This window comes from Amphiura filiformis, chromosome 19, assembly GCF_039555335.1.
Source record: "Amphiura filiformis chromosome 19, Afil_fr2py, whole genome shotgun sequence".
Classification (NCBI taxonomy): Eukaryota; Metazoa; Echinodermata; class Ophiuroidea; order Amphilepidida; family Amphiuridae; genus Amphiura; species Amphiura filiformis.
The window spans coordinates 8,346,701-8,373,844 of record NC_092646.1 but is presented as its reverse complement, the minus strand read 5'-3'; the positions used below and the strand labels follow the sequence as shown (position 1 = coordinate 8,373,844).

Genomic DNA, 27,144 nt, shown 5'->3' with positions numbered 1-27,144 from the left:
TTATTATTTTGTACACATAGGCCTAGATGCCCATGGGTATAGATTTACCATAGGGCAGAGTGGGCACAACAGGTAGGCCCTACCACAGTCTTTGGGGGCCAAAACTTATAGGGCCTACATGTGTAGGCCTACATTTGCGCCCGGGGGGGAGGCACTTCCATGACAGATATGCATCATGTGCCTCGGCATAGACCCCCTTTTTCAAACCGGCTTGTACCCAATGACCCCCTTTTTTGTGTTATGGTCCTACCTATTACCCAATGACCCCCTTTTTCAAACTGGCTTGTACTATACTCAATGACCCCCTTTTTCTATTTCCTGCTATACCCAATGACCCCCCTTTTAATTCCCAAATCTAGGTGGTAGGCCTATTTGTGTTCTCCTCCAGAAATAATGAGATTTTTCACATTTCCAAGGTGGCCAAGTTGTTTTACGCAGTTTGGCACTTATTTATGTGTAGGCCTACTTAATGATACTCTTTTGGCAATCCTGTACTCAATGACTCATTTTTACTTTTTGTTACCCCAATGACCATCCTTTTTTCAAAGTTTCATACCGAATGACCCCATTTTTATTCAGGTTGTGTACTGAATGACCCCATATTTTTGAAATTGTATAGGCCTAGGCCTACATTTGACCTGAATGCCCCCTACTTTTAACATGGCCGAGGCACATCCCTGCCATTTCAGATAGGGAGTGCCTCCCCCGGGCATTTGCGTGACCAAATTAATCTCATATTTGACCATTTTAGCTTTTTGCATAAATTAGTTCCAATTTTAACAATATTTGACCATTCAAGCTTCAATATGGCCAAATTATTTGGCGCGGTTCGCGCGCATTTGTAGGGCCTACTAGTAGGCCTATCAGTCACAATAGCCACGGATCCAAATTATGCTGATATTGTGCCTATGAACCTCCAAATAAGTCCTCTATTTCATTTATCCCTGTAAGGGACCGATCGTTATTTACGGCAGGGGGGGGGAATGGGTGTTTTGGCAAAAATATCGACAAAAATTTCGCGTTCCCCCCTCGCGTCCGCTCAAAATTTTCGCGTTCCCCTTGTTTTCCCAATTTTCTCCATTTAAAATTTAACAGTCTCCCCTCCTGGTTCAACTAAAAATTTCATGTTCCCACCTCAAGACCACAAAAAAAATTTCGTGTTCCCCCCTAAATTTACCCATTCCCCCCTGCCATAAATAACGATCGCTCCCTAAAATCAGATAAACACCCTGATTTGGGACAAATCTAAATTAAGTATAAAATGAAAATTTCCTTGTGCTTGTCAGTATTCCATGCGCAATTGTCCCACCGGGAATGCTTCAAACATTTGCCCCGGGCATTTGCCTCCCTCAAAGACATGTGACCCAGATACCACACCACTGGAAACAACTAGGCCAGCTTAGGCCTATGTTTGTTATACGAAATGGGGGGGGGGGTCAAAAAAGTTTTGTCTGTTAAAAGCGGGGGGCCAAAAAAGTTTAGCGGTCCATCGAGGGGGGTCAAAAAAGTTTTCGAGCGAAAAATTTGAGGAAGACCAGCCCCCCTACCAAAGTATAAAATGAACATTCCCCAAGTTCAGCCGAGTTTTGAGAAACCAGTCCTTGGAATCCCAATCTATGACTGTAGTCTCTGTTACACACTTATACTTTTCACTGTTGCATAGTGACGAATGACATGGCGAGTGTTAATGAATACTGCAGGGAATACTGTGTACGCGACTGAACACTCACATGAGTGACTGTTCACGTGTTGTCGTATTCTTCATTCATTCACTTCCGGAGATATTGCAGGGACATGAAACAGCTGTGTGCGGATAAATTGGAAAGCATCAAGACCGATCAAAAGCATGGTAATATTTTTATAGGCCTACATAACTTGCATAATATCTCACAAATACTCGCCGTTGTTGCCATGGTTGTGTAAATGTAAAGAGTAAAAGACTTCAATCTTCATCTTCACTTCAGTAAGCTTAAATTTTTGTTTTGTTGAGTCATCATTCAATATTTCAATTTTTATTGACACCACTGACAGTGCTGACTGATTGACATTGCCTTGATAAAATAACATGTTTAAGTTGAGAGATACATGTAGCCCGGGCACTAGTGAGAAACATCCCACTGTTTCGTCCTTTATCATATCGCTTATTCTACAAAATCCGGTGCCAATAGCCTTTTTTCCATTCTTTGGTCCACAAACACAAATGTCGAGCATAAATTAGGGCATCAAATATGTTGTTTTTAATGGTAGAACTCAACGAGATCTACACGGACACACAGTGTCATCGCCCCGATATCTTCATGGCAGAAATCGCCATGGTAGATTGAATCCACAGCCACACATGGCCATTTGTATCGACCTGTTTAATAGTTTTGAGTATCATAATAGGCCGAAGGACATCTGACTAAGGCTACTGACATAATAGCCCCGATTACCTCGGTGACTGACCTCGCTGTGTGCCAAGTCGAGCATGGTAGCCATTATGATAGGTCATATTCTTTTAGACTACCGTACCTTCATGATTGGCCGATACACTGCGCTATATAATTTGGCACATATAAATCAGAATTATTGCGAATTATTGTCAGTTTTGACTCAAGACGCAAGCTGCTGTCTCAAAGCGCAAGCTAACGACTATCATATCTGTTCAAAATATATATTCATGTGCAAGGAACCACATCTGGTTTCTTTATCTGAAATCATTTACGGGAGATATTCATCATTTTCTACACGGTATCCAGAGATTTTCTTCTCATATCAAACTTGTGCATAGCAAATTCACGTGTATCGATCCCGGGTATTTATTTAAGTATCTCTGCTGACAAAGTAATTATTAGCCAGGCGATGTCGGTGTGTGACATATAGTATAGTTTTCCATACTTTAAGGGGTACTACACCCCTGTAGTAAATTTGTGACTATTTTTGCATTTTTCTCATAAGTTAATAACACACTGGGTCACTGCTAACAAAAGTTATGTGGTCGCATGTCATAAGTTGGGTACAATTTCCATTACATGGTCAAAAATGACAAAAAATGTATTTTTGGATATGTTGTATTATATATTGACAACATCTAATAATTAACACCATTTTTAACCTTATCACATGCTTAATTTGTGAGATAATGCTTAATTACTGATTAATTAATACACAGGTGTACTGTCTATGTAAATCTCAATTTTCAAATGCGTTTTTCTCAAATCAGACCTCAATTACAAAAATGACTGTAAAATTTTTATTTTATGCAAGAATGTCATCAGATTTGGAGGATATGGTCTCAATACATTAATGCTTCAAATGAACTATTTAAAATAATTGTACGTATGTTAATTACATTGTGAAGGTCAATGACCTTTTTACAAGTAATTAGCGAGACATTTATTCTATTATTAAGGAAATGAATATCAAGAAGAGAAATTTACATTAGCATGTTGCTAAAAATACTGAAATTCAACTAGGATTTCATTAAAATTTAAAAAATGGAACATTATAACCATTTAAGGTGGTACTACACCCCTTGATGAATTTGTGACTATTTTTGCATTTCTCTCATTCTCTAAAAAAATAATAACACATTGGTAACAAAAGTTATGTAAATTATAGGAGTACCGTATTAGGAATCAAGTTACTACACTGGAATTTCAGTGACTCTAGACAAGCGGTATACTTTATTTAGGATAAAAGAGGTACCGCTAGAATGTACCTCATTTTTTAACTTATATAATGAACCCCTTTGTCTTGAATCACTGAAATTTCGGTGAAGTATATTGGATTACTTGCCCCAATAATATACATAACTTTTGTTACCAGTGTGTACACAAAATGTAGTAATTTTGTAGTTACTTTTTGAGAAAAATGCAAAATTAGTCACAAAATTTATCAGGGGTGTAGTGCCACCTATAAGTAGTCAGTAATTGTTTTAGTTGTACAAATTCAACATTCAAAGCTGTCAATACATCATACCCTCACTAGATTTGAAAAAATAACCAGTAGTTATGACATGCTGACATGTGAATTTTCACATAGGCCCTATTGCACACTCCCGCATCCGCCTGCTCCACATCCGCCTGCTCCTCCACCCCTGGCATTTTTCATTTCAACTGATGTGATTTTTTACTGAATAATGTATAATTATATGCTTCAGTAGATTGAAAGAGTATAAAATTAGGCTTAAAATGAGGTATCAACCACTGCTGTAGGATATGGGGTTACGGAAAGCCAATCAAATTTGTATCACAATTTTCAGAAAAGTGTAATCCCTCCACCCTTTTTGCATACCCAACTTATGACATGCGACCATGTATATTATTGGGGCAAGGAATCCAATTACTACACTGAAATTTCAGTGACTCAAGACACGCGGTTTAGTAAATATGATAGGAAATGAGGTACATCCTAGCGGTACCTCATTTTCTATCATAAGTATCGAACCGCTTGTCTTGGGTCACTGAAATTTCAGTGTAGTAATTGGATTTCTTGCCCCTATAACATACCTTTTGTTACCAGCGTGTCATTAGTTTTTGAGAAAAATGCAAAAATAGTCACAAATTTATTGAGGGGTGTAGTGCCCCCTCAAATGCTTTCTTCTGCCTGATTAACCCTTGCGAAGGCTCAAAAATCGCTAAAAATGCGTTTCCACTGCTCAAGTGTCACATCTAACCCTGAATATTTTCTTTGAATAAATGCGATTTCTTTACATATTTGTTGTTTTTTAAATAGATAACGCACCATCTTATTGTTTATCAACATTATTTTTTAGTGATTAAGGGGGTACTACCCCCCTGCCCATTTTTGTGCCTATTTTTGCATTTTTCTCAAAAATTATGGCGCATTGGGGACAAGTAAGATATGTATATTATAGTAGGCATGTCCACTAAAAAATTGAAGTACTTTTAAATTGATTCAGACCTAACTTATTGGCTTGGAATTGATGAAAGAAACATTTTGGCGTTTAAATAATCTTAATCGGACGTTTCATTCCAGAGATATGGCCTTTCGAGTGTCACGGTTTTATATAGGGCTGCTAGAACATGTTAAAAAGTTGAAGTCCAAAAAGGAATACTAACAGAAAGTGCAACTTTAAGGTACTTTTTCTTAATGTATTTATTAACTAGCGTTATCTGGAACATTATATTTGCTTATAACAACATGAAAATAAGATCATCCTGAAAATTTAATCGATTTTGTTGACATACAACAAAAAATATAAGACCTCAAAACCCATGGTTTGTTTGGTGAAACCTCAAGCATGATCATAGATGGCCGCCATGGAAAATATCTCCATAGAGGAGATGAACAATAAGTGCATTATTTCAAATGAATAGCGGTAGTCTTTAATCTTTTAAGGTCAGCACATTTTATCTTCAAAAATTATTATATTTCATCATGGCATAAGTTTGGTAACATTAATCACTACCAATTTTGAGAAATTTACTCCAACTCAAAGGTTATCTTTACTACATTGGGCAATACACTGTGTTGGTATGTGCCCACTATGGTTTCCGAGAGTGTGTGGTTCCCAGTAGTTTCTCTCCCTATGGATATAGGTACACGGTATGTAACACAGACTAGGTAGTGAGTAGTGCACGGGAAGTAAAAGATTTGAGATGGGCCATGTAGGCTTAAACATTCTTAAATTTCTTAACATCCTGCACATTTTGTCTTCAAAAATAGTTAAATTTTATGAGTATGTAAGTTTGCTTGCCTGATTCACTCCAAATTCGGAGATAATTGCGTTTGAACACCTGATGCACGGAATGGTGTCACTTCAACCTGTTGTAGTTCTCATCTCATTAAGTTTTTCATTAAAAAAAGTTGATCTCTTCATGAAGGAAGGTCCTCTCTATTTACTGACCAAACAGGAAAAAGTTTGGTTAATGTTTTCTGGTGGAATCAGGAATTTCTTGAAACACCCTGATATAGGCCTACATTTGGATCAAAACAAGTATGTACATTGTACACCATTTAACAGGCCTGGGATTTCTTGTATCGATCACTTTCTCCATAGACAATACGTGTGTGAGTGCACGCACACAGTAAATGAAAAATCGTTCTAGTGGAAACTGTATTAACAGTGGTCATCCCTAATTATAGGGGCAAGGACTACAACTACTGCACTGGAAATTTTATTTCAGCACAGCCAACAGTTGTGGAGTTACAGTCAAAAAGTGAGGGAAAACCAATATTTGATCAATAAATCAATAACTACTTGCTTTGTGTTGCTGTATTTTCAGTACAGTAGTTGTAGTCCTTGCCCCTATAATAGGCCTATACATATCTTACTTGTCACCAATGTGCTATAATTTTTGAGAAAATTGCAAAAATAGGCGCAAAATTGGACAGGGGTGTAGTACCCCCTTAAAACGTCTTAACGTGTGTAATTCTAAAATAAATTGCACTTTCCACCAAAACGCTGTGAGCTACGTTACCCCTTTTTAACACACGTTATTGGAAAGAAGTAAAACAGAGGTATCAATGTCATTTGCGGTTTTTGAAAGGAAACACTCAATAGGTTTTTAAAAATCATAGTAAAAATTGTGATGCTGTAGCATTTTTGGCATAGAAATGTTGTAAACATTGAAATTTCAACCGACCATGTTAAGATTGGTGAGCTACGTTACCAGGATTCTATAGTATGCACTTGTATTACATGTACTTCCTCCTAATAATATGTGAAAGCTCCCAGTGGTCGAACCCCATTTATATTAGAATTAACCAACATATAAAAACGTTCTAACGTCGCAAATCACATTAAAACCAGTGAACTACGTTACTGTGAGCTACGTTACACACTCATTTACGCATCTTCAAAACTTCTATGAAATGGTGAAATCTGTTTTACATTTCACTCAAGTGATCTTTAGTTTGCTTTTTATGACCTTGGATTGAGTAAAACCAGCCCATTTTGTAGTCGGTAACGTAGCTCACATTACATTGAGTTTTAGTGTTAAAAAACATCATGACTTCCTGAAAGAAAAATATGCAAGTGGTGTTGGCAATCTTTTACATCTGAAAGTAGTGATCCATTTACTCTTAAAAACACAAAAAGCAGGTCTTTTTGAACAACTTTTATAGTGGATTGGCACCGGATTTTGTAGAATGAGCGATATGGGTGTCTAATTCTGTCTATCTTGCTACGTTGGGAATTTGTTGTGTACATTTCCCCGATAGCAAGTACATGTGCTGCCACACAAATTCAATTACTGCGCCTGCGGGTAAAAAGCATACAAGTGAATAGAAGTATTCTTCTTCTTCTTCCGGTACTGTGCGAAACCTCAAAAGAGTATCGACGCACATTGGTTGATTTGCAAGCATACAAGCACACAACATTCTATTTTATTTAGAATTCTATTGTACCGGTACATTCTATTCAATATTTGTATACTATTAATTATATAACATTGAATATTGCAGTTGAAATCTATAATACTCCTCTAGAAGGTAGACTATTCTATTTTTGATGTTAATCATGATGAAAGCATTCAGTTGAACTCGAAATTATACTGATATTAATTACATCAAAATACTAATATAAAATTGTTATGAAAAAGTTATATACCGTACTGACGCGAGTATAGTCCCACCTTCAAGTAAAGTCCCAACCCCAAACTTTAGGAAAATTTCAGAAATTAAAAAAAAAAAAAAAAAAAAATTTTAATTTTTTTTTTTAAGTTATTATTTTTTTTGAGTGTCCCAGGACCTAGACCTAAATGCTAGGATCATTCATGGTTGACCTAAAAAAAAAAAAAAAAATTCAAGATGTTTTGTTATTTTAATATGAAAATTGATAATTTGTATTCATGTCATACTCTATTAATGATTTCAAAATGCATTCAAATTCAATGCATTTTGAAATCATTAATAGAGTATGACATGAATACAAATTATCAATTTTCATATTAAAAATAACAAAACATCTTGAAATTTTTTATATTTTTTTTTAGGTCAACCATGAATGATCCTAGCATTTAGGTCTAGGTCCAGGGACACTCCAAAACTGAAAAAATTCGAGTATAGTCCCACCCCCCAATTTTGAAAAATGTTCACCCAAAAACGGGGTGGGACTATACTCGCGTCAGTACGGTAATTATATTAGTGACAGTAAAAGTAAAGTGTAGGCCTACGTAGGCTTATATTATTGAATGCAACATACATGTATCATAATGTCATAATTGTATTGGCACTTCAATACTGAACAATTCTGATTTTAGAATCTGCCAGTTTATTAATCGCGAAATTCCATGTTAAAAATAGACTATGGACTTTCAATTTTAAAAGGGATTTTGAACGGGCAAAGTCCCTAACACTCACACTGTCAATCATACTTGTTTATCAATCAAATTTAACCGCAAGCAAATACAAGACGCGTCCATGCACTTATTGACGCGTTCATGCAATTACACAACACAAAGGCGGGGTGGGCCATGCACTTGTGTACCATGTAGTTATTAATGGTAATGACAGGTACCGGAGGATTTAAACCATAACGAGATCAGGCGACCAATCACAAGCCAGATTCATTTAAAGATGCATTACATCATGGCCAATTTTAGTAGGCCAGATTTCCGACAATCTCATCCATAGAAGCTCATAGACAGCCGTGTTAAGCATCTCTGACCGCAATCCAAAGTCAGTAGTCCACTTGGGAAGCTAACAAACAGAGGGAGTAGGGTGACTGAAAAGAACAGATGTGAAAATCAAAATCTATCAATTGTGCACACATTAATTAAATCAGGGTTTTAAGCTTAAATACAATATCCAGAGTATGCACAATGGGCAAGTGGACTACGGGGTAGTCTATCTAGAAGGAAACAGAAATGACCTTAATCTTCCACACAGGGGTGTGAATTTCAAATGGCATTACCTGAATGAGTGACACCATATGAAATTTACCCCCTCCCCTTTGTGGAAGATTTAGCCTTTAAGGTCATGTCTTCCATAGGGGGTATGTATTTCAACTGGAATAGTCCATTGATTTGCCATATGTGTTTCCTTGTGCTCTATTACAGATCTGAAATAGATACCAGTTCTACCAACGATGATACACGAACACAAGAATTATTCACACAACATCTATGGTAGCAATAATGAACAGTTAGTAATAGTGTTGGAACCACTTGCACTGATACTGTGAGCTATAAGACTAAATAACCTCTCTGGATTGGAATTTTGTTTATATGCACACCAGTACAGAAGCAGTTGATGAGAAATTGGAGCCTTACAGATAGGATTGTGAAGCAAATGTTTAAAACCTGTTAGTTCAGATATTTTGGGGTATACAGGAATAATGCTAGTTGAAGATCAAACAGGTCCAGAATAAATCAACCAAATCACCTTGAGGAGACAATTACTAGCAAATGGATGAATTAGCAGTGTTACTTTGAGAAACATTGTGCATTTATAAATTGCAAGTTTGGTACTAAACAAGATAAGGATCGAACCCAAATAATGACTCGCATTTATACAAATCTCTTTTTCATCCAATAGTTACCAGTTCAGTATTGATTTTTGATTTGGTGTGTATTGCCAGTTTAGCAAACACATCTGACGAGTCCTAGTGTTGCAAGATACATGCAAACCATAAAATAGTTTATAAAATGGAAATTAAAAATGGTCACAAACACTTTTCAACTAGTCACATAATGAGAACGTTGTTGTTATGGACATTCCTGCTCCTATGCGACTTTGAGAACCATGTAGTAGTTACCGGTAATTCAGCAAATTTGTCAGTATCTACACAAGATCTAACTGTACAGAAGGGTGAAATGGGCAGATTTTGGCTGAGGTCAAAGGTTGAACTCGGTGAAGAGGCTGAAGTGAATCTGTTTAGTGATTATCCGATGAAAGCTGCCGCTCAACCAAAGGTAAACAAGAACTGTTTTAACATATTAAGTTTATTCATTTCAACTTTACAGTACCGTAGCTTTCATATTGCCTCGGAGAGCAAAGTTTGCACAGTATTTTTGTGGGACACGAGAGCACGTCAGACATGTACACAATGTATATCAAATTGCATTCTGAATACGAAGAATGTCCTGATGATATCACATTTTGAAATTTGCAAATTTTATAGCAAATTATCAAAAATTGGTATTTTCTACAGTCCTCGAAGTAAAATTTGTAAATCTAATGATATTTTTCTAATGATATAATGACTTTTCGTATTTAAAAGTGTTTATATCACCAATTTCAAAAAATTAAAATTACTTGATATTATCAGAAGGATTTTCCTCGTATTCAGAATGCAATTTGATATGTCTTATGTGCTTTCATTTCCCACAAAACATACTATGCAAACGTTGCTATCTCTGATCCCTTAAATAGTTTCTAAAAGTTTAAACTGACTTTCACTTTCAGCGCAAAAATTCAACTAACTTTGAATTTTCGATGGGTGACACACACCTTCATCAGAAGAAGGCCTATGATGTTGTGATGTACTTGCCCTTTTGTTTCACTATGAACATCAAAACCTTTGTAGATTCCCAGTCAATGTCGTGATGAGATTCCGCCTCACGATCTGTGACAGCAGAGGGCAGTGGCATAGATTTCTTTTTGAAATTTTTGAAATTTTTGAAATTTCTTTTCCGCCCTCAGTCTATCCCTAAGCTACCAATAGGGCAAGTCCATCACAACATCTTCTGATGAAGATGACCGTAGTTTGTACTCAATGTACTGAAAGTCAGTTTAAACTTTTAAAAATTGTTTATCACCAGCACGTATGAACTTACATTCAAGTTAAATAGTTGTTACAGTGCAGAGTAAAAGCTTTGTACAATTTCTTGAGCAGCAAGCGATTCGCATTTATTCGCAAAAGAAAAAATCCCATGATTTTTGCTATTTTTTATAAAAAAATTGTCACCGCACTGAAAATGTTGGAAAATACAAGCAAATATAAATGCATCAACCTGCTGCAAGAAAAATGGATGTGTCCAAAAGCACTACACAGAGTGCGCGCCCATGCAATTAAATACAATATTTACATGTATGCACACTTCAGATTTGACTAACGCTTGCTCTGATTGGTTCTCTCTAGCTCTATCTAGGAGTGTATGAAACTAATCTAGCTACTACCAGCTGTTTATCAATATTATTTTTTCAACTTGTGATTTTGAATAGGTGATCATTCCCAAGAATACCACAGATCAGAAAGTGCATGTTAACATATCAGGTGTGGGCGTTGGTTCCTGCAACATCAAATTGAACTCATCATCAGAGGAGCTGGGAAAGTAAGTTGCTTTCATGTTAGGGAGGGATCATTATTTCCGCCGGGGTGGGGGCAAAGGATTTTAGGGGGATGCAAATTTTTTTGATTGACTTGAGGGGGACATGAAATTTTGACCTTAATATTGGAGGGGGGACATGAAATTATATACAAGGAATGGAGATTTCGAGGGGGACTTCAATACGAGGGTGGATGCAAAATTTTTGTTCGAGAATATATGAAAATCCTCCGTTCCCCCTGGCATAAATAATGATCCCTCATTGTTTTGTTTTTTAATTAAATTTAAATTAAATCAATGGAACAAATATCATATCCTGCCATCAGAGAAGATATCGTACACCTCCCACAATGCATTTCTTCCATTTCAATTTTCTGTACTGATTTGCTATCTAGCGCAACATAAGTTGATGGTAACAAAAAGTACCTAAATGAACAGAGCCCATCCAGATCTTGTAAAATATGCATATTTCTTGACTATCGACCCATGTTTTACCCGTCTATTCTCAGCATAAAAACAAAAGGAAACCTATACAAAGTAATAGTAGTGTCATTTGATGTAATGAGGTGATGCATCATGTTGCAAAGGATTCTGGGAAGGGTAAGACTAAGATATCTTCTCTGCCCTGCCATGTGAAACTGCAGTATCTGCAAATATATTTCAAAACAGATGCTGCCTTCTTATTTGGGAAACCGGTGTTTTTGAATCAGTCTGCTAACGGCAATCCCTAGCGTTTGCTAAATAAATAGTGCTCCAATCAAGCATTCGGCTTACTCGCTTGGCTGGCACCGTTTCAGGTTTTCTCAACAGCTACTTACATCCCTCATTTTTCCATGTTCATATTTTCAGTTTATCCAGTGTGTTTGTACGTGTGCAAGTGGTTCATAGCGAGGCCTTATCTATAATCATTATCATAGTTGGATGGATTTACTTTGCTGCATGGTCTGTTTCTTTCTATCCGCAAGTTATACTCAACTTCAGAAGGAAAAGGTATGTGGAATATTTGTTTACTACTGCATTTGACTTAATTAGTGCACTTCTCATAATAAGTGTCCCCTATGATTTTTTTCAAGTGAGCAGTCCATATTTCACCTCATAGAAATATTCTTACCATAATTATAAACTTATTAGCCTACACTGGCTATCCAGGTTCGTGCATTTTTATTATATGAGCTTGGAATGGACCATGGATTTCCTGTGTATTAGCATGTTTCCCTCACGGACCAAACTGGGTAAACAAACCTCGGAAACAAACAAACAAACAAACAAACATTCAATATTTGTATTATAACCCTGCAAATGGGCTATTCCAGTTGAAATCCATACACCCCCTATGGAAGATGTAACCTTAACTTCCACACAGGGAGTGTGAATTTCAAATGGGGTTACCTAAGTGAGTGATTCAATTTGAAATCTACACTCCCTATGTGGGAGATTAAGGTCATGTCTTCCATAGGCTTTGTATATATTTACTGTAAAAGTCAATATTTTCGCAAGAAGATATTTTCGCGATTTTGAAGATTTTGTCAATTGCGCGAGAATTAAATTTCGCAGTTTTTATATTGATACAATAGAAACCTAATGCAAAAGGTTATTTTCGCGAGTTTTACTTTTCGCGATTTTATGTCCACTCGCAAAATTCACGAAAATAAAAACCTCCCGAAAATTTCTACTTTTACAGTAAACTGGAATAGCCCAAAGCATCCTATTTCATGAATTTTGTTCTTCATCTTTAACACTGTACTGTCATTTATTCCACTTTTACAGTGTGGTGGGATTGAATTTTGATTTTCTTGGCTACAACATTACTGGCTTCCTAGCATATGCATGCTTTAATATTGGCTTGTATTGGATTGAGCCAGTTTGGGTAAGTGTAAACCCAGTACAATTCCAGAAAAATGCATGTTTTTGGCTCTTTTTTCAAAAAAATTGGCCAAATATTAAAATTTTACTTTTATTGCTAGTTAGGACTATATAACTAAAGGATTATGATTTAGTTATGTTTTATTTTGCAGAACTTGATCATATTTTTTTAATCCCAAAAAATTAGTGCTGTATTTATCTGGAATGGGGAGTAGGAAGGGTATTGATTGCCTCCCCAAACAGCTCTTAGTGGCAAGGCAATCCTGACTACATGTAGTGACTACCAGGCAAACTAACAGGCAGAAATCAACCCAAATTGCATTGCGTATCTTCTTATTTTGCTCACTTGAAATGACAATTCACAATTGATATTTGGCAGTGTTCAACTTCCTGCTAAGACTGTATGGCACATGATGAGTGTAAAGCATTCCAGAAAGATACCTGACAAAATTGTCTTAGATGTGTTGAGAAGGGGTATTTCATGATTTTAGCATCCTCTTTTGATAGTATGGTTCAACTGATATCCACAAAAAAAACTTATTTCCAAAATGTCAGTTGATTCTGACATTGTATGAAAAAAGGACTTTTTGGAGTTGTAAGTCAGCGTTAGAAAATGAATCTTTTCTGGTTAGAGTGTTTATCATCTATATTCTGGGCAATATCTGTAGAGTGTACAATATCATAAATGATATGATGATATTTTCACTGTCACCAATGGGCTATTCCATTTGAAATTAACACCTCCTAAGGAAGACTTGACCTTAATCTCCCACACAGGGGGTGTAGATTTCAAATGGGGGTCACTCAGGTAATCCCATTTGAAATTCACTTGAATGTCAATTGAAATAGCCGAATACCACAGTATGTCTGGTACATAACACACTTGCATCAATGTAATTATATTTTGAAATGAGCATATGGTAAGAAAATTATTGTATGACTTGCATATATACAGAGTCATATTTCACCATGTTAGGGATAGAGGCTGTCAGTGTGACATCACAGTGGCCATGTTGTGCGTACTAAACTCTGTTCAAAGTTTCAGGGCATTTCAGGTGGATAGAGCAATACTAGCAGTCAGTCAATCTCACAGAGGTCGGTATACACAAGAGTCGCATTAGTTTACATGTTCACGTAACCTCCTTCAACTCATTTGCATAGAATTGGATACCAGGATCGTATTCTGATTCGTCGTGCCGTCTAACCTGTTCTAATTAGCATATGTTTGGATACGGTACCTCCATATTTGGTATTACCTAATTAATTATTTATAGCTCTATGTTGTTTACATAGTGACGTCATTAGAGCTGGTCACTTCGTCAAACGAACGTTTGCAGTTTTCTTATTATTACTGTTATATCGTGAAATACCATATAGCTGACGTGTTAGCTCAATATGATAGGAAAATATTATAACCGATGACCCCATGTTCACATTGGCTAAATAAGCTGTATTTTCGCTGGAAAAGGACCGGGACTTGTCGGCCATTTTGTTTGCAAAAGGCATGTTCTTCTCCCGCGTTACCCGGAAGTGGCAGCACCAGAACAAATTACGTCATTTCTGGATTTCAGCCGGAACGGTTACGTTCACTACCGTGCATCAGTATATGCATCTGGCATCAGCGTATCTAGGTTTTACTAAAGTAAAACATCTTTGGTCAATCTATAGAGATCAAGCAAGTGAATGAGGAGCTTGTGGGTACGAATCATGTATATAAACACTATTGTCATGAGTCACGCTTGAAAAACGCTGATGGCCTCTATAGGTTAATATTTATTCTAGGATAGTGGGGTGGGGGTGAGAGGAATGTAAAATATTTCCAGTTTTTAATTTGTTTTTGTCATCTTAATTGCAGGAAGAATATCAGAAGCTACATCCGTATGGAGTAAACCCAGTGCTATTAAATGATGTGTTTTTCTCTATCCATGCAGTAATACTATGCACCATCACTATTTTACAAGCTTTGATATATGATGTAAGTTCTGTAAGAAATACATGTACACACACCCCACACACTCATCCACCCATACACAAACCTCACCTAATGGATATCACATACCCAAGTATATTCTTTGTGGAGCAAAATGATCTCTATAAGGTTATACCTTAACCTATATTTGGCGGTTATTGGCTCCACAGGGCATACCCAATAGTACTACATGTATAAGCAGCACCTACAACTCCACAGGGTTTTACCCCCTGGAAACCTTCATTGGGAATCAATTTACAGCAATTTCTAATGCGCTGTGGAATATTTTTTCCTTATGGAACATTGTTATGTGTCTCCACAAAGAAAATTATCTCTATAAAGTTGTTTCCATTTATGTAATTGGCTCCACAGTGATAAACCCCACATCCCTACATGTAAATAAGGGGTGGTGCAATAATTATGTGAACCCAGGGGTGGTGAATTCTCAAAATGGTCTGCCAAAAAACGCTTGCCCCCCCTTGGCCGTGCCAAAAATCTTTGTCCCCCCTTCGATGTGCTAAAAACTTTGCCCCCCTTTTGATGTGCCAAAAATCTTTTGCCCCCCCTTACACAGGCAAGATTTTTGGGAACCCGAACTTAAAACCTTAAATTGTCTCATCATATAATGCGAGCGCAGCGAGCAGGAAATTTTGCATATTTGAACAATGAACGTGTTCCTAACGTTTTCCTATGCCTTTTTAGGTGCGCTAAGAGCTGAGTGCACAAACCACATTGTAATGCTCAAGCTTAAAGATCTTGCCAAAAATTGATGGAGTTTGCCCTCTATGAGCGACAAACCAAAGGCAAAGTGGTGGATTTACCATAGCGTTACACATGTGGCAATTTTGAGTTGGTACTCTTTGGGTCTAACCTCTATGGTGGATTTACCATAGCGTTACACACAGGCCATTTTGAGTTGGTACTCTTTTGATGTAATCTCCTTGACTATTACTAATCTGTTATTATCACTTTTTTTTTTTTTAGGTGGACAGAAGGTATCATGGGTTTGCAAGATAATACTTATCTTAGCCTGGGTGTTCATAATCATATGTCTTGTAATCACAGCAGCATCAAAACAAACTGTACTCAACTGGTTAGATTTCCTCTATATGTTTTCCTATGTCAAGCTGGCTGTAACACTTATCAAATATATGCCACAAGTAAGTACATTGCAGGGATAAAAATAACAAGTGAAAGTCTTTTCATCTGGGTGGGCAGCAGGGTTGTAGCTAGGATATTTTTAGTGCTGGGTGGCATTTGAAAATCTTGCATATTTGGCAATTTATTGTCAAAATTGACAGAATTCTTGACTAATTCAATAAAATTGTGCAATTTTGGACTCTGAGTGGTGGGCTCCAGTGCTACAACTGCAGCTGACTGGTGGGCTCTAAAACTGAGTGGCGGGCTGTGCTGCCCACCACCACCCACTGTAGCTACAACCCTAGTGGGCAGCTCCCTCCAGTGGCGGATTTAGGGGGGGGCGCAGCCGGCGCGCGCCCCCTCTATTTTTCGACTAGCAAAGGGCGCCGCCTAACTTAAAAATACAAAAATGAAAGAAATTCAAAAAATGAACAAATTCGCCATGAACAGCAAGCAATGGGCCAAAACCGTTGAGTTTTCGAGGGGGTAACCCCCTTAACACCATTTTTTTCGTCGTCGACCAAAAGGCGCCCCCTCTATCAAAAAATCCTGGATCCGCCCCTGCCCTCCATTGTTGTTGCCCACGCAGTTGAAAAGATCTCAAGTGCAATTTACCCGCCATCGTAGTGAATGCGTCATCTTAGTTACTGGTTCACACATACTTTTAATATTTGTTATCAAACCATTCACTTTGTTTTGTGATCATTTTGATAGTGTTAGTCGAACACAGGTAGCGTGAGCCAGTTGACCTGGCAACGATCAATTTTGACGCCACACTACGACAGCGAATTACCATATTTTACCTAATTAGCACCCGAATTTGAGATAAAGAGATAATAGTCAGGGCATAATATAACCGGTATCGCATTGCATTTTGCTACACAATCTAGCGGCCAAATTGCTATCCAATCACACAAACATACGAGGGGCAGTCAGTATGTTTTAAGAGTTGACTCGTGACGTCATTTGTGGATTGTTTTCATGGCATTTCTCAATGATTACATAAACACTGTACCTTTGTCTTTCAAACAACACATGTAAAAATTATATCACACACATGATTACATAACAGCATTAGCATAAAATCAATGGTCTAGAGTCACCTGGTGAAATTGAGTCGTTTTTATTAAGGGAAATAAGAGGCCGAAATGAGGTATTGTTGTATTTTCTATATTTTCTCGGGAATTAAAGTATGGAGAATGCTGCCGTTTGGAACAGTAATAGCACACAAACTACCAGTTCATTAAACCATGTTTGTTGGGCTGTAAAGGTTTTAGTTTATTTAAAATGCATGGTCAAATATGTCTTAATTTTGACAAAAACAAGGCTTTTCTTTCTTTAAAAATCTTGATATTGCCAAAAATAGCAAACGTGGAAATTTAAAATTTTTTACCAGTTCTGTTGACTAATCTCTAAACATTTAAACGGGAGTCTCCCTAGAAAATATTTGAATCTGTGATTAAAATATAACTGTTATTCTACCATTGTTACATTTATACAAAAAGTAGTGGTACAAAGAGAGAGACCATCGTTTGAATGAGAAATTAATTTTTTAAACTTTTCTGTTCATTTCAGGTTGAGATCATCCATAAAAATTCATATGAATATTTAAATTACAATTTTCATAGCATTTTGTAATATTTTAGGCCCTATTTACATGGAATTTTGCAATTTTTGTGCATTTCCACCATGTTGTATCGGTCATCCCACCTACGCATGCGCAGATTGTTGTTTGATTTGCACCAGTTATCATCGCACTAAGTACACACTCTCACACGTGACCAGTCATATATTTTGGTATGTTTAATTTAGGAAATAATTGATGTCATTTGTAATAACTGCTTTTTCATTTTCGCCATTTTTGCAGAATAATTTCGCTTCCAATCAAGCCCTACAGTTGTTGAAGTTTCCAGACGTCCCATTTCCACCAAAGTTTAATGACAAGTCTCATATTTTACCAAATGCAAACTGAGGATCTACTGTTTATTCCTGCCCAAAACTAGCCATATGCACCTTGTACTTTTGCTGTTCTCGGACATTGTAAACATGTGTATTTTCTGTAATTTAAAAGGCCCGCCCTTTTGCGTGATTTGGCAGTGTCCCTAGACTATTGATTTTATGCTAATGCTGTTACGTAATCATGTGTATGATGTAATTTTTACATGTGTTGTATGAAAGACAAAGGTACAGTGTTTATGTAATCATTGAGAAATGCCATGAAAACAATCCATAAATGACGTCACGAGACAACTCTTAAAACATACTGACTGCCCCTCGTATATGTCATTGCAAATAAAACTTTGTCACAATTTTGCTATGCAAAATTCTGAAACTATAAATTATGCCCTGGCTATAATTATCGGAGTTTTATTCCAGGTGAAGCTGGAGGGTTAGGGTTAGCTTGATCTCCAAAGGTGGGTCTTCAGAACTACTGGAGAGCCTGATTTCACTTTACTTTGCCTAAGACAGATGAAAAAAGATATTGACACTAAACTTTCTCATGCTACAAGGGTAATTCAATTCCAAAGGTTCTGCCACTGCACCTTCTGTAATTTTGTAAATCAAAGTTTTTGAGTTTTGATTCCTGGATGCGATATCCTTTTTCCTGTAAAATGATAACATTTTATGATTGAAAACTATTGGCGCCTTACAAAAGTCACAGACACTCACACTTTTTTGTTCTCATTTTTTCACATATAGGCCTACATGAATTACAGACGCAAGAGTACAGATGGATGGAGTATAGGGAATGTGTTGTTAGATTTCACAGGAGGTGCTTTTAGTCTACTGCAGATGTTTTTATTAGCATATAATAACAGTAAGTTGCATTTCTTGACAAATATATTTATATAGTATCCCTTGACTCAAGTTGAGAGTAACGTTATGTTGGATTTCGCAGTAGCAGATTCGAATCAGTGTGTTTATGCAGTTGCGTTGGCAGCATACAGAAAAATAGAAATAGCCCTTCTATGTGTGTGGATTAAGTTAGAGTGCACGATTTGAATCTGCCACTGCAAAATCCAACATGACGTTACTCTTAACTTGAGACAATACAGATATAATAGTCATCTGCAAGTTCCTTTTGCAGTGGCAATGACTGACTGACATGCTCGTCCTGATTATCGTGTAAAAATAACCAGTTCATAGCCTTAGTCATGCGATGCTATGCAGTTTGTTCAGTGAAATACCAATCTGTTTGTAATTCAACATGTTGTACTTTTCAACACTTAATTATATAGGCAAGATGGAATTATATAGGCAAGATGCCTCCCCATTAAAACTTCTCATCAGAGGGAGGAAGATAATTCTCACCTTATATAGGCAAGCCCAAGGCTTAAACTCTCACAAATCGTATTCTTTTGGCCGATGACGCAGCGTTTATAGACCACTCGCCTAAACCCCTCCACTTTACCCCATCAAAATGCAGATTTTGGCATCAGGTGAAAGCTCATGTTTTCTCATTTCCCCAGTAATATTTTAGGACCGGAATATGTTTAATTTAGGTGGTACTTGTATGTATGTATGAACAAAACATGGTAGTTTGATGGCTACCACCCTGGAGGTTGTGTACTATTCTTTGGGTCTCATCACACATTTTTGCTTCTAGAATCAAAACCTCTGGAGCAATTGAAGTCAAAACTTGGAATAAGAATATGTGGGTGATGGGCCTCAATGGGAGGTAGAAGACGTCATGTGTCATAGTTTGTTCTGCTTATAATTGGCTAAAAAATGATACTTGTAACATTGTGTATTGATGTAGAATGGTGTGAACGCAGTTGGGGTGCAGCACTTACAATAGTCACACAATGCTGTTCTTATGTGAATTTACCTGGGCGAAAGTTGGGACTTTATTGACGTGCGCAGTTGTAAAAACCAAATAATTTTTGCTAATTATAAGCCGAACAAACTATATAATCGCATCACCCCACCTTTAAAGACATTAATACCTATTCTCATTTTGAATTTACAGATGACTGGGAGTCCATATTTGGTGATCCAACCAAGTTTGGTCTCGGTGTATTCTCCATAGCCTTTGACATTCTCTTCATTATTCAACACTACGTACTCTATCGCAATCATGATCCAGAGCATCGCTATCCCGAGATTAACGAGAAAGCATCGCTTATCAATAATAAGACGAGGGAGAAGAATGGCATTAGCAGTAGCATGGGGAGTGGCGAATTTGATGGAATGGATCCTGATAATTAATGGGGCGGCGTGAGATTTCTTGAAACTTTTACGCCATCAGTTTTAGTCAAAGGCCAGTTTTGAGTCAAATTCAGACTCCACATTGCGACTGCGATGACATCTGAGCTAGGTTTTAACGAGCTCGGGGGTGAAAATTCTCATCACATGGTGGAATTTTCATCGGTGATGAGACTTGAATTTTGTTCAACTTTCTCATGCTATATCTTATGCAATATCGCAGCTGTGGACGCTTGCGATTGGCTGCTGGAAGGTCTGCATTCACTATGGAAGAATGAAAACAGGACAGCAATACATTCTCGTGCTCGGGATATATCGTTGCAGTGCATTTAAATGTAATTGCACCGTGCGATGTTGAGTCTGGATCGGACTTTAAAAATGTACGGTACACAATGATTGTCCATATGCTCATCTGAAAAAGTTGGGCTTAAATCAGCATCTTTCATGTAAAATTTTATGTGATTTATTATAGGAGATGAGCTTAATGGGTCACTCTCAATCATTATATATCAACTCTACAGATTTTTGTCTGTAACTTATACTGCTCAGTAGGCTCTCTTACTGTCTGTCCAATTAACTTAGATACCCAGTTTTTATTACTTATTTGAAAAAATATCCACTTTCAAAGAAAGTCATGAAAGAAAAGTGTTATCATTTGCTGAGACCTAACGGGATTTTTGTGTTTCCAAAGCATTGAGTGAGAGTTTACCTGAAATTCTATTGAAATTGGAAGGTTTTCTCAACACTTTAAAAATAATCCGGTAGAAGTTGAGTACCATTATTTTGGAAGGTCTCATTATACGGATTTGTAGGTATGGTGATTTTGGATAGTGAATGGATGAATAGTAAATTAATTATACTCCTCACCAAAAACATTTGTTCGATATAATTCAGTTCATAAAATGCAGACAGTGTAAATTTCTGGGTGAAATTGTACTCAAAACCTCAAAACGTGTGGTTTTTCTTCAGGCCTCGTGACTGATTGCTACCAGCGGATTTAGGTGTGTTCATATCGCGACTCATAACGGTGAAATACTTAGTGTATGAAATCAGCTGTGTAGTACTTGTTTTGGCTCCATTTTGCACTGATGAAAAATAGTTCCTTTAGGTAATTTTTGAAAGTTCTTGTACACAGGTGATATACAACTTGAAATACATGTACCCCCTCCCCCAGGCTCAACAGCTTCTTTAAAACTGGCTGGAGTGAAATTATTGAGCTACTATTTTAGCATAAACTGTGTTGGAGTCTAATATTATGACAAGGCTTCAAGGAAATGACATTTTTATGGAGCTATTTAATCAATAAGGACAAAAAAAAAGTGTTTGATTGGTATGACATAAAAAAAATTGGCATAGGTTGAGATTTTTAAATAAATTTTACCAATTTATTTTGAAATATTATTTAAAGACTACTTAATCTTAGACAAGAGTCTCAATGGGTTAGGGAACAAACCAAAAGATCGATGACGTCCTATAAACGAAACTAGTTTCGTTTAGGGGGGAGGGGGTAAAAATACATGATTACATTTGTACAAAAACATCGGTCTGAAGAATGTGTCATTACTAATATTATATCACAATTTTCAACATTTCATTATTACGTTTCTTGCAGGGAGGGAGGGTCGGCTGAGAAACGAAACTAGTTACGTTTATAGGACGTCATCGATCTTTTGGGTTGTTCCCTTAAAGGTCCCATCTGCAATAACTGTGAGGCAGTGTGGTCTTTGCAGATGGGGTAAACCTCAACAAAATGAGACTGCATATTGACTTGCTTTTTATGGATATCTGTCAAACCATACCATAAAAATATGCTAGAAATTAAAGTTGTATTGTGACAAGCTGTATTATGTAGTCACATTGTAATTCTAACCCTAAAATTTGTTCGGCGAAAATTATTCGGCTTTTGTTACTGCGCGCTTCAATTAAGTCCAAATTCACGCTCGCGTAAATTCATATAAGCGTGCGCCAGTCACGCAGTGCACAAATGCAGCCATTCTATATAAATACACGGTCTTACGAGTCTTGTTAGTTCTAACTGGCAATAAAAGTCAAATTTTAACATTTGGCCAATTTTTGAAATAAGGGCCAGAATTGTGAGTTTTTAGGGTGTTTTTTGTATCCTGTGACAATAAAGCCCAAAGAGTTGTACTAAGATATTTCAGGACATGTATTCTAATGTTTGGAAAACACATTTTCATTTCTTTAATAACCAATTATTAAAATATTAAATTTTTGAGCTAACTTGTAGCCTATAGAGGGTACATGCAGTGTATGTCACTCATGACAGAGTCATCCTCATTTAAATAAAATTCTGTCCTCCATAAGGTACTACAAGCCAGTTCGCATGAATACAATAAAAGCGTGTGATACGTATTTAACAGTTGTGAATTGGATCTAGAGACCTATCCCTCTGTCATCTTAAGGTATCTTAGAACTGTCTTCCAACATGGCTGCCATTTCAGGGCCTCAATTTTGTGCCAATTTAGAGAATCAAAACCATCGCTTCACTTTCTGCATGATTCAATCAATGAAAGAAGATAATTCTTGCAACAAATGTTACGAGAATCATTACGAGAATTGATTTTGTGATTCTCGTCGACTTGTGTGTCACTGTGTGTCCCTGAAATTGTCAGAAATCATGCATAATTGCATGTTTTTGGCCCATTTTCCCTTGCAATTGCAAAACTGTTCAAATTTGACTTTCATTGCCAGTATAGAACTCATAAACCAAAGGATTAAAATTTTAGTTTCATTTGCAAAACAGAATAATATATATTTTTTTGAATGGGGAATAACCCAAATCTCTTGTGGCACTGATCATTAACATTAGCCTGAACTTAGTATTGGAGTTTATTGGTTTCTTTGTGAATTGGTTTTTATTTTAAAATATACTCATTGCTTTCTTAAAACTGTTAGTAAAAATAATAGTTTTGTGATTACCATGATTGCTTGTATTGCTAAAATATTAATTTTGCAATAAATTATTTAAAACAAGATGAATTTGTTGTTTCTTATTCAGAAAATATTATATAATAATGTCCTATATACATGTACCAAAGTCTGCACAAAAAGTAACACAGCTTTTATAAATATGCCTATAGCTTCAGAACCAATAATTGTTTCCACAATATTTCCACATAGAAAGAAGGATGATTTATTTACGCGCATTTTGATACCCCATTGTCCAATTTCGTTCAATATTAACAACACAGTGCTTTTAAAGAAAAATATCCGAACTTAAAAGTTTACAGAACAATGGCTATTACGCAAGCATTGTGGCATGTAAAACCACTCATTTGATATCTTCGCGCTGACTTCAAATCAATACAAATAGCTGCAACTTTTAAATTTGGGTATTTTTCTTTAAAAATACTGCTGTGTTGTTAATAGTGAACAAAAATGGACAAATGGGGTATCATAACATTCTTCTTTCTATGTTGAAATATTGTGAACCCAATTACTAGTTCTGACGCTATAGGCGTATTTATAACAGCTGCGTTACTTTTTGTGCAGTCTTTACATTGTAGTTTGGTCCCAGAGTTTGGTATAGTCAATTCGGTTGATTCATATACAATGCGCCTCCAGCGTTTGTTGGGGAAGAGGTCAAAATATGCAGTGCATAATGGAAAAATGTTGACATCCATAGCCTGCATAATACAAATACAACACAGGAACCGATGTCATCGTGTTTATAATATCAATAAAATGATGTTACACGCAAATGCGTAGTAAAACAGTAATTTACCATAGTAGATCCATTTTGTATCTATTGATTTTGATAGCTATGTCAAAATTACCGAATATTGACAGGTTCCAATGTCAACTGTCAGAATTTTGACAGTGTCCAATTCCAAAATTTTGATGGTTTCCAAAGCCACTCTGCTCTGTCAAATTTCAGATTCAGGAATTGTCAACCCTTGGGAATTTCGATAGCCGTGTCAAAATTACCGAATATTGAAAGGTTCTAATGTCAACATATCAGAATTTTAAAAGGAATCATCAATCTCTGGGATTTTGATAGCTGTGCCAAAATTATTGCAGAATATTAACAGGTTCCAATTCCAAAATGTTCAGTTTCTTGAGGAAGTCCGGTCTGTCAAATTTGGGAATTTTCTTTATTTCTTACTTTTTTTGAAGCTGCAAAAGTTTGTTAAAGCCCCAGCATCCGGAATTGTGGTCCAAGAACTGCCCTTGGCGAAGATGCATTTATGCACTGCATAATAACAGATATCGACAGCTTAAACAGAGTCAACTGGTTGGCTTACAAAGGTAAAACTTTGCAACAGCAGAAACAATAGAAAATGCTCAATAGGTACCAACACAGCTGAGGAAATCCTTTCTTTTATGTATCGAACACCCGGTCCCGCACTCCGTGCATCCGCTGGTATTCATGCTTGTCGGTGAACTTTAAAACACCCCTTTTGCATCTCATTTCAAGAAGTTTTAGGGAAAACGCCCCTTTTTTTTAGCGATTTCGCGAATTATTTGCCCTTTGACAATACCCTATTTTCGCTAAAAGCGAACGATATTTCTAATATACCCTTTTCTGGCAGAAACGCGTAGGCTGCTCGATGAAAATACCCTTTTTTTTAATTTCGCGAACATGTGGTTTGAAAAAACACCCTTTTTTTGTGTGTTTGGGGGATCGCGTTTTATTCATCTGAAAACACCCTTATTTCGCGAAATTTTTTTACGAGCATGAATACCAGCGGATGCACGGAGTCTGCGGGGACCGAAGCGAACACAATCATGTTATTTTATTGTTTACCCAGTCAGCAGGACACACACTTGCATGCTTAAAAAGGTTTATGAAAAAGCATGCCCATCATTTAGTTACAAAAAAGAATAGCTAGAAAATAGGGGAAAGAAAAAAAGGCCAGTTTCCCCTAATAATACAAATTAAAGCTGGGTCAAGATGTTTCGGAATGCACAAAGAAATTTTGTAATAATTTTATGGAATTGTGTTCAATTTGGTTAAAAATCTGGGTCTAATAAGAATGGGTCAACTTTTCTTGGAAAGTTCACATAAATATGGGTCCACTTTTGATTTTAAATTCTTGGGAGGTACATTTCCTGCCTAAACCAAACTTGTGTATCACAAGCTTAGGTTATACAAGGTATTGTTGGTTGAAGCAGCAGAAAAAAAAGGAGTTCACAGCATCTTGTGACTGGTAGTGAGCTTTAGCAAAAATTCCATTGCTGAATTCATAGCGAGCGTGTAGAAGAATTCAAATATCACAGATATACTTTTGTAGGTCCTGTGGTTCTTGAGTTATGTTGTAAAGAGGGCTGAAACAACAACACTTTTGGAAAACGTACATAACTCATTAACAACAATAAATAAAGCAAGTTTTCAAAGTATATGATTTATAGAATGAACTTTTGCAAAACACCAAAGTGTTATTTTTCAATAAATATATATTTATTCAGATAATGAAATTTTTTTTGGCTGCTTCTACCAACAATACCTCATATACCTTTAAGATGTTAAAATGGTCCACTTTCAGTGACAGTATTTTACATTATTTAAAGGAAGTCTCCGTCAATCATAACATTATGCCTTTATGTAAGAAAAATAATTATCAAATAATCACATGGTTTTATTTAATGCAAACTCATATTGACCATAAAATGAATAAACACAGCAGTCTCTCATCATGGAAGAAAGAGATGAGAAGGAACCACAACGACTTCGATCGGCCAAGTTTTAATCCGCATATCTATTGACGCATGAAAAGAAAAGCTATCAATGGTACTTACTTTCATGTATGATCCATTTACCGCGATCGATGCTTGGCGAAATAATTACTGGAAAAAAACTATAACAAACCCATCCAAGAACAAACAAACGCTACCCAGAAGTAAGATTATGGAATTTCACTGATGCTCTGAACTTGAATAGTAGCTTTGTTTTGGGATCTACAGCCAAACTGTTTTCTTGATCGTGTTATGTAGAAAATGTCCTTTAAAACATCGAAAAGGTCATCAAAATCGGCCGTTTTTTTGCTGAGTTTCATCTTTAGCAAATAAGGTAAGATTTTGGTGACTTTTTCGATGAAAAATAGATGCAAAATATTCTTAAATAATGTACAATGTTCCGGTTGAGTCCGGTACATGAAACCTGTTTAATTTAATAGTTTATATGTGTATAATCGTAACTAGCTAACTCGTTTCAGTGCCAAAGACTGCCAACTCTGAGAAAAAAGTCATCAAAGTTCGGGAAAATTGGGCGAAATGGAAGAAAAAGATGTAGGCCATCAATGACCGATGATCACGTCACCAGAGAAAATCCTATAGAGTGCTTGCACGGAAGGTCATTAGTTCAAATCATCCTTCAGACACGCTCCAGAAGACATGCAAATACATGGAGTACAATACCAATCACCTATTTAACGCGGGGTATTGATCAAAGTAAATCCTCATGAATAACAATGTCAATTAAATGTCGGTAAAGGGAGTGTACAAAGTGAATGCGTTCGTTGTGGTTCCTTCTTATCTCTTTCTTCCATGCTCTCATCACACAATATATGCAAAATTCATAGCCGCCGAAATGGTTTTTTCTAACGTAAGGCATAATGTTGTGATTGCCGGAGACTTCAATGCATGGGACTCGAACCAGCGATCATGGATGAATAATATGTTATGTGCATGGATAAGCAACGGTCACATACAGCAATCTGAGGACAGTGCTGGTGGCAGCGTCATTTTTCTGGTAGTGTGGCAGGTTTGCAAATCTTCGTTGTCAATGGA

At 36.6% G+C, this 27,144-nt stretch overlaps 1 protein-coding gene across 1 annotated transcript; it reads left to right on the top strand.

Moving 5' to 3' along the window:
- Positions 1 to 1,742: 1,742 nt before the first annotated feature.
- LOC140140876 (cystinosin-like) lies at positions 1,743 to 22,761 on the top strand. The gene is made up of 9 exons (XM_072162625.1): positions 1,743 to 1,849; positions 9,006 to 9,860; positions 11,113 to 11,222; positions 12,066 to 12,206; positions 12,984 to 13,083; positions 14,935 to 15,058; positions 16,033 to 16,208; positions 18,889 to 19,006; positions 20,159 to 22,761. Exons 2-9 carry the CDS (start codon positions 9,594 to 9,596, stop codon positions 20,395 to 20,397), a joined length of 1,275 nt encoding a protein of 424 aa, XP_072018726.1. The 5' UTR covers positions 1,743 to 1,849; positions 9,006 to 9,593; the 3' UTR covers positions 20,398 to 22,761.
- Positions 22,762 to 27,144: the final 4,383 nt, after the last annotated feature.

Coding starts and splice junctions, on each gene's coding strand:
- LOC140140876 (XM_072162625.1), top strand. CDS start 9,594: ATGGAAATTAAAAATGGTCACAAACACTTTTCAACTAGTCACATAATG. Junction 12,207..12,983: donor CTCAACTTCAGAAGGAAAAG/GTATGTGGAATA, acceptor CCACTTTTACAG/TGTGGTGGGATTGAATTTTG. Junction 13,084..14,934: donor ATTGGATTGAGCCAGTTTGG/GTAAGTGTAAAC, acceptor TCTTAATTGCAG/GAAGAATATCAGAAGCTACA.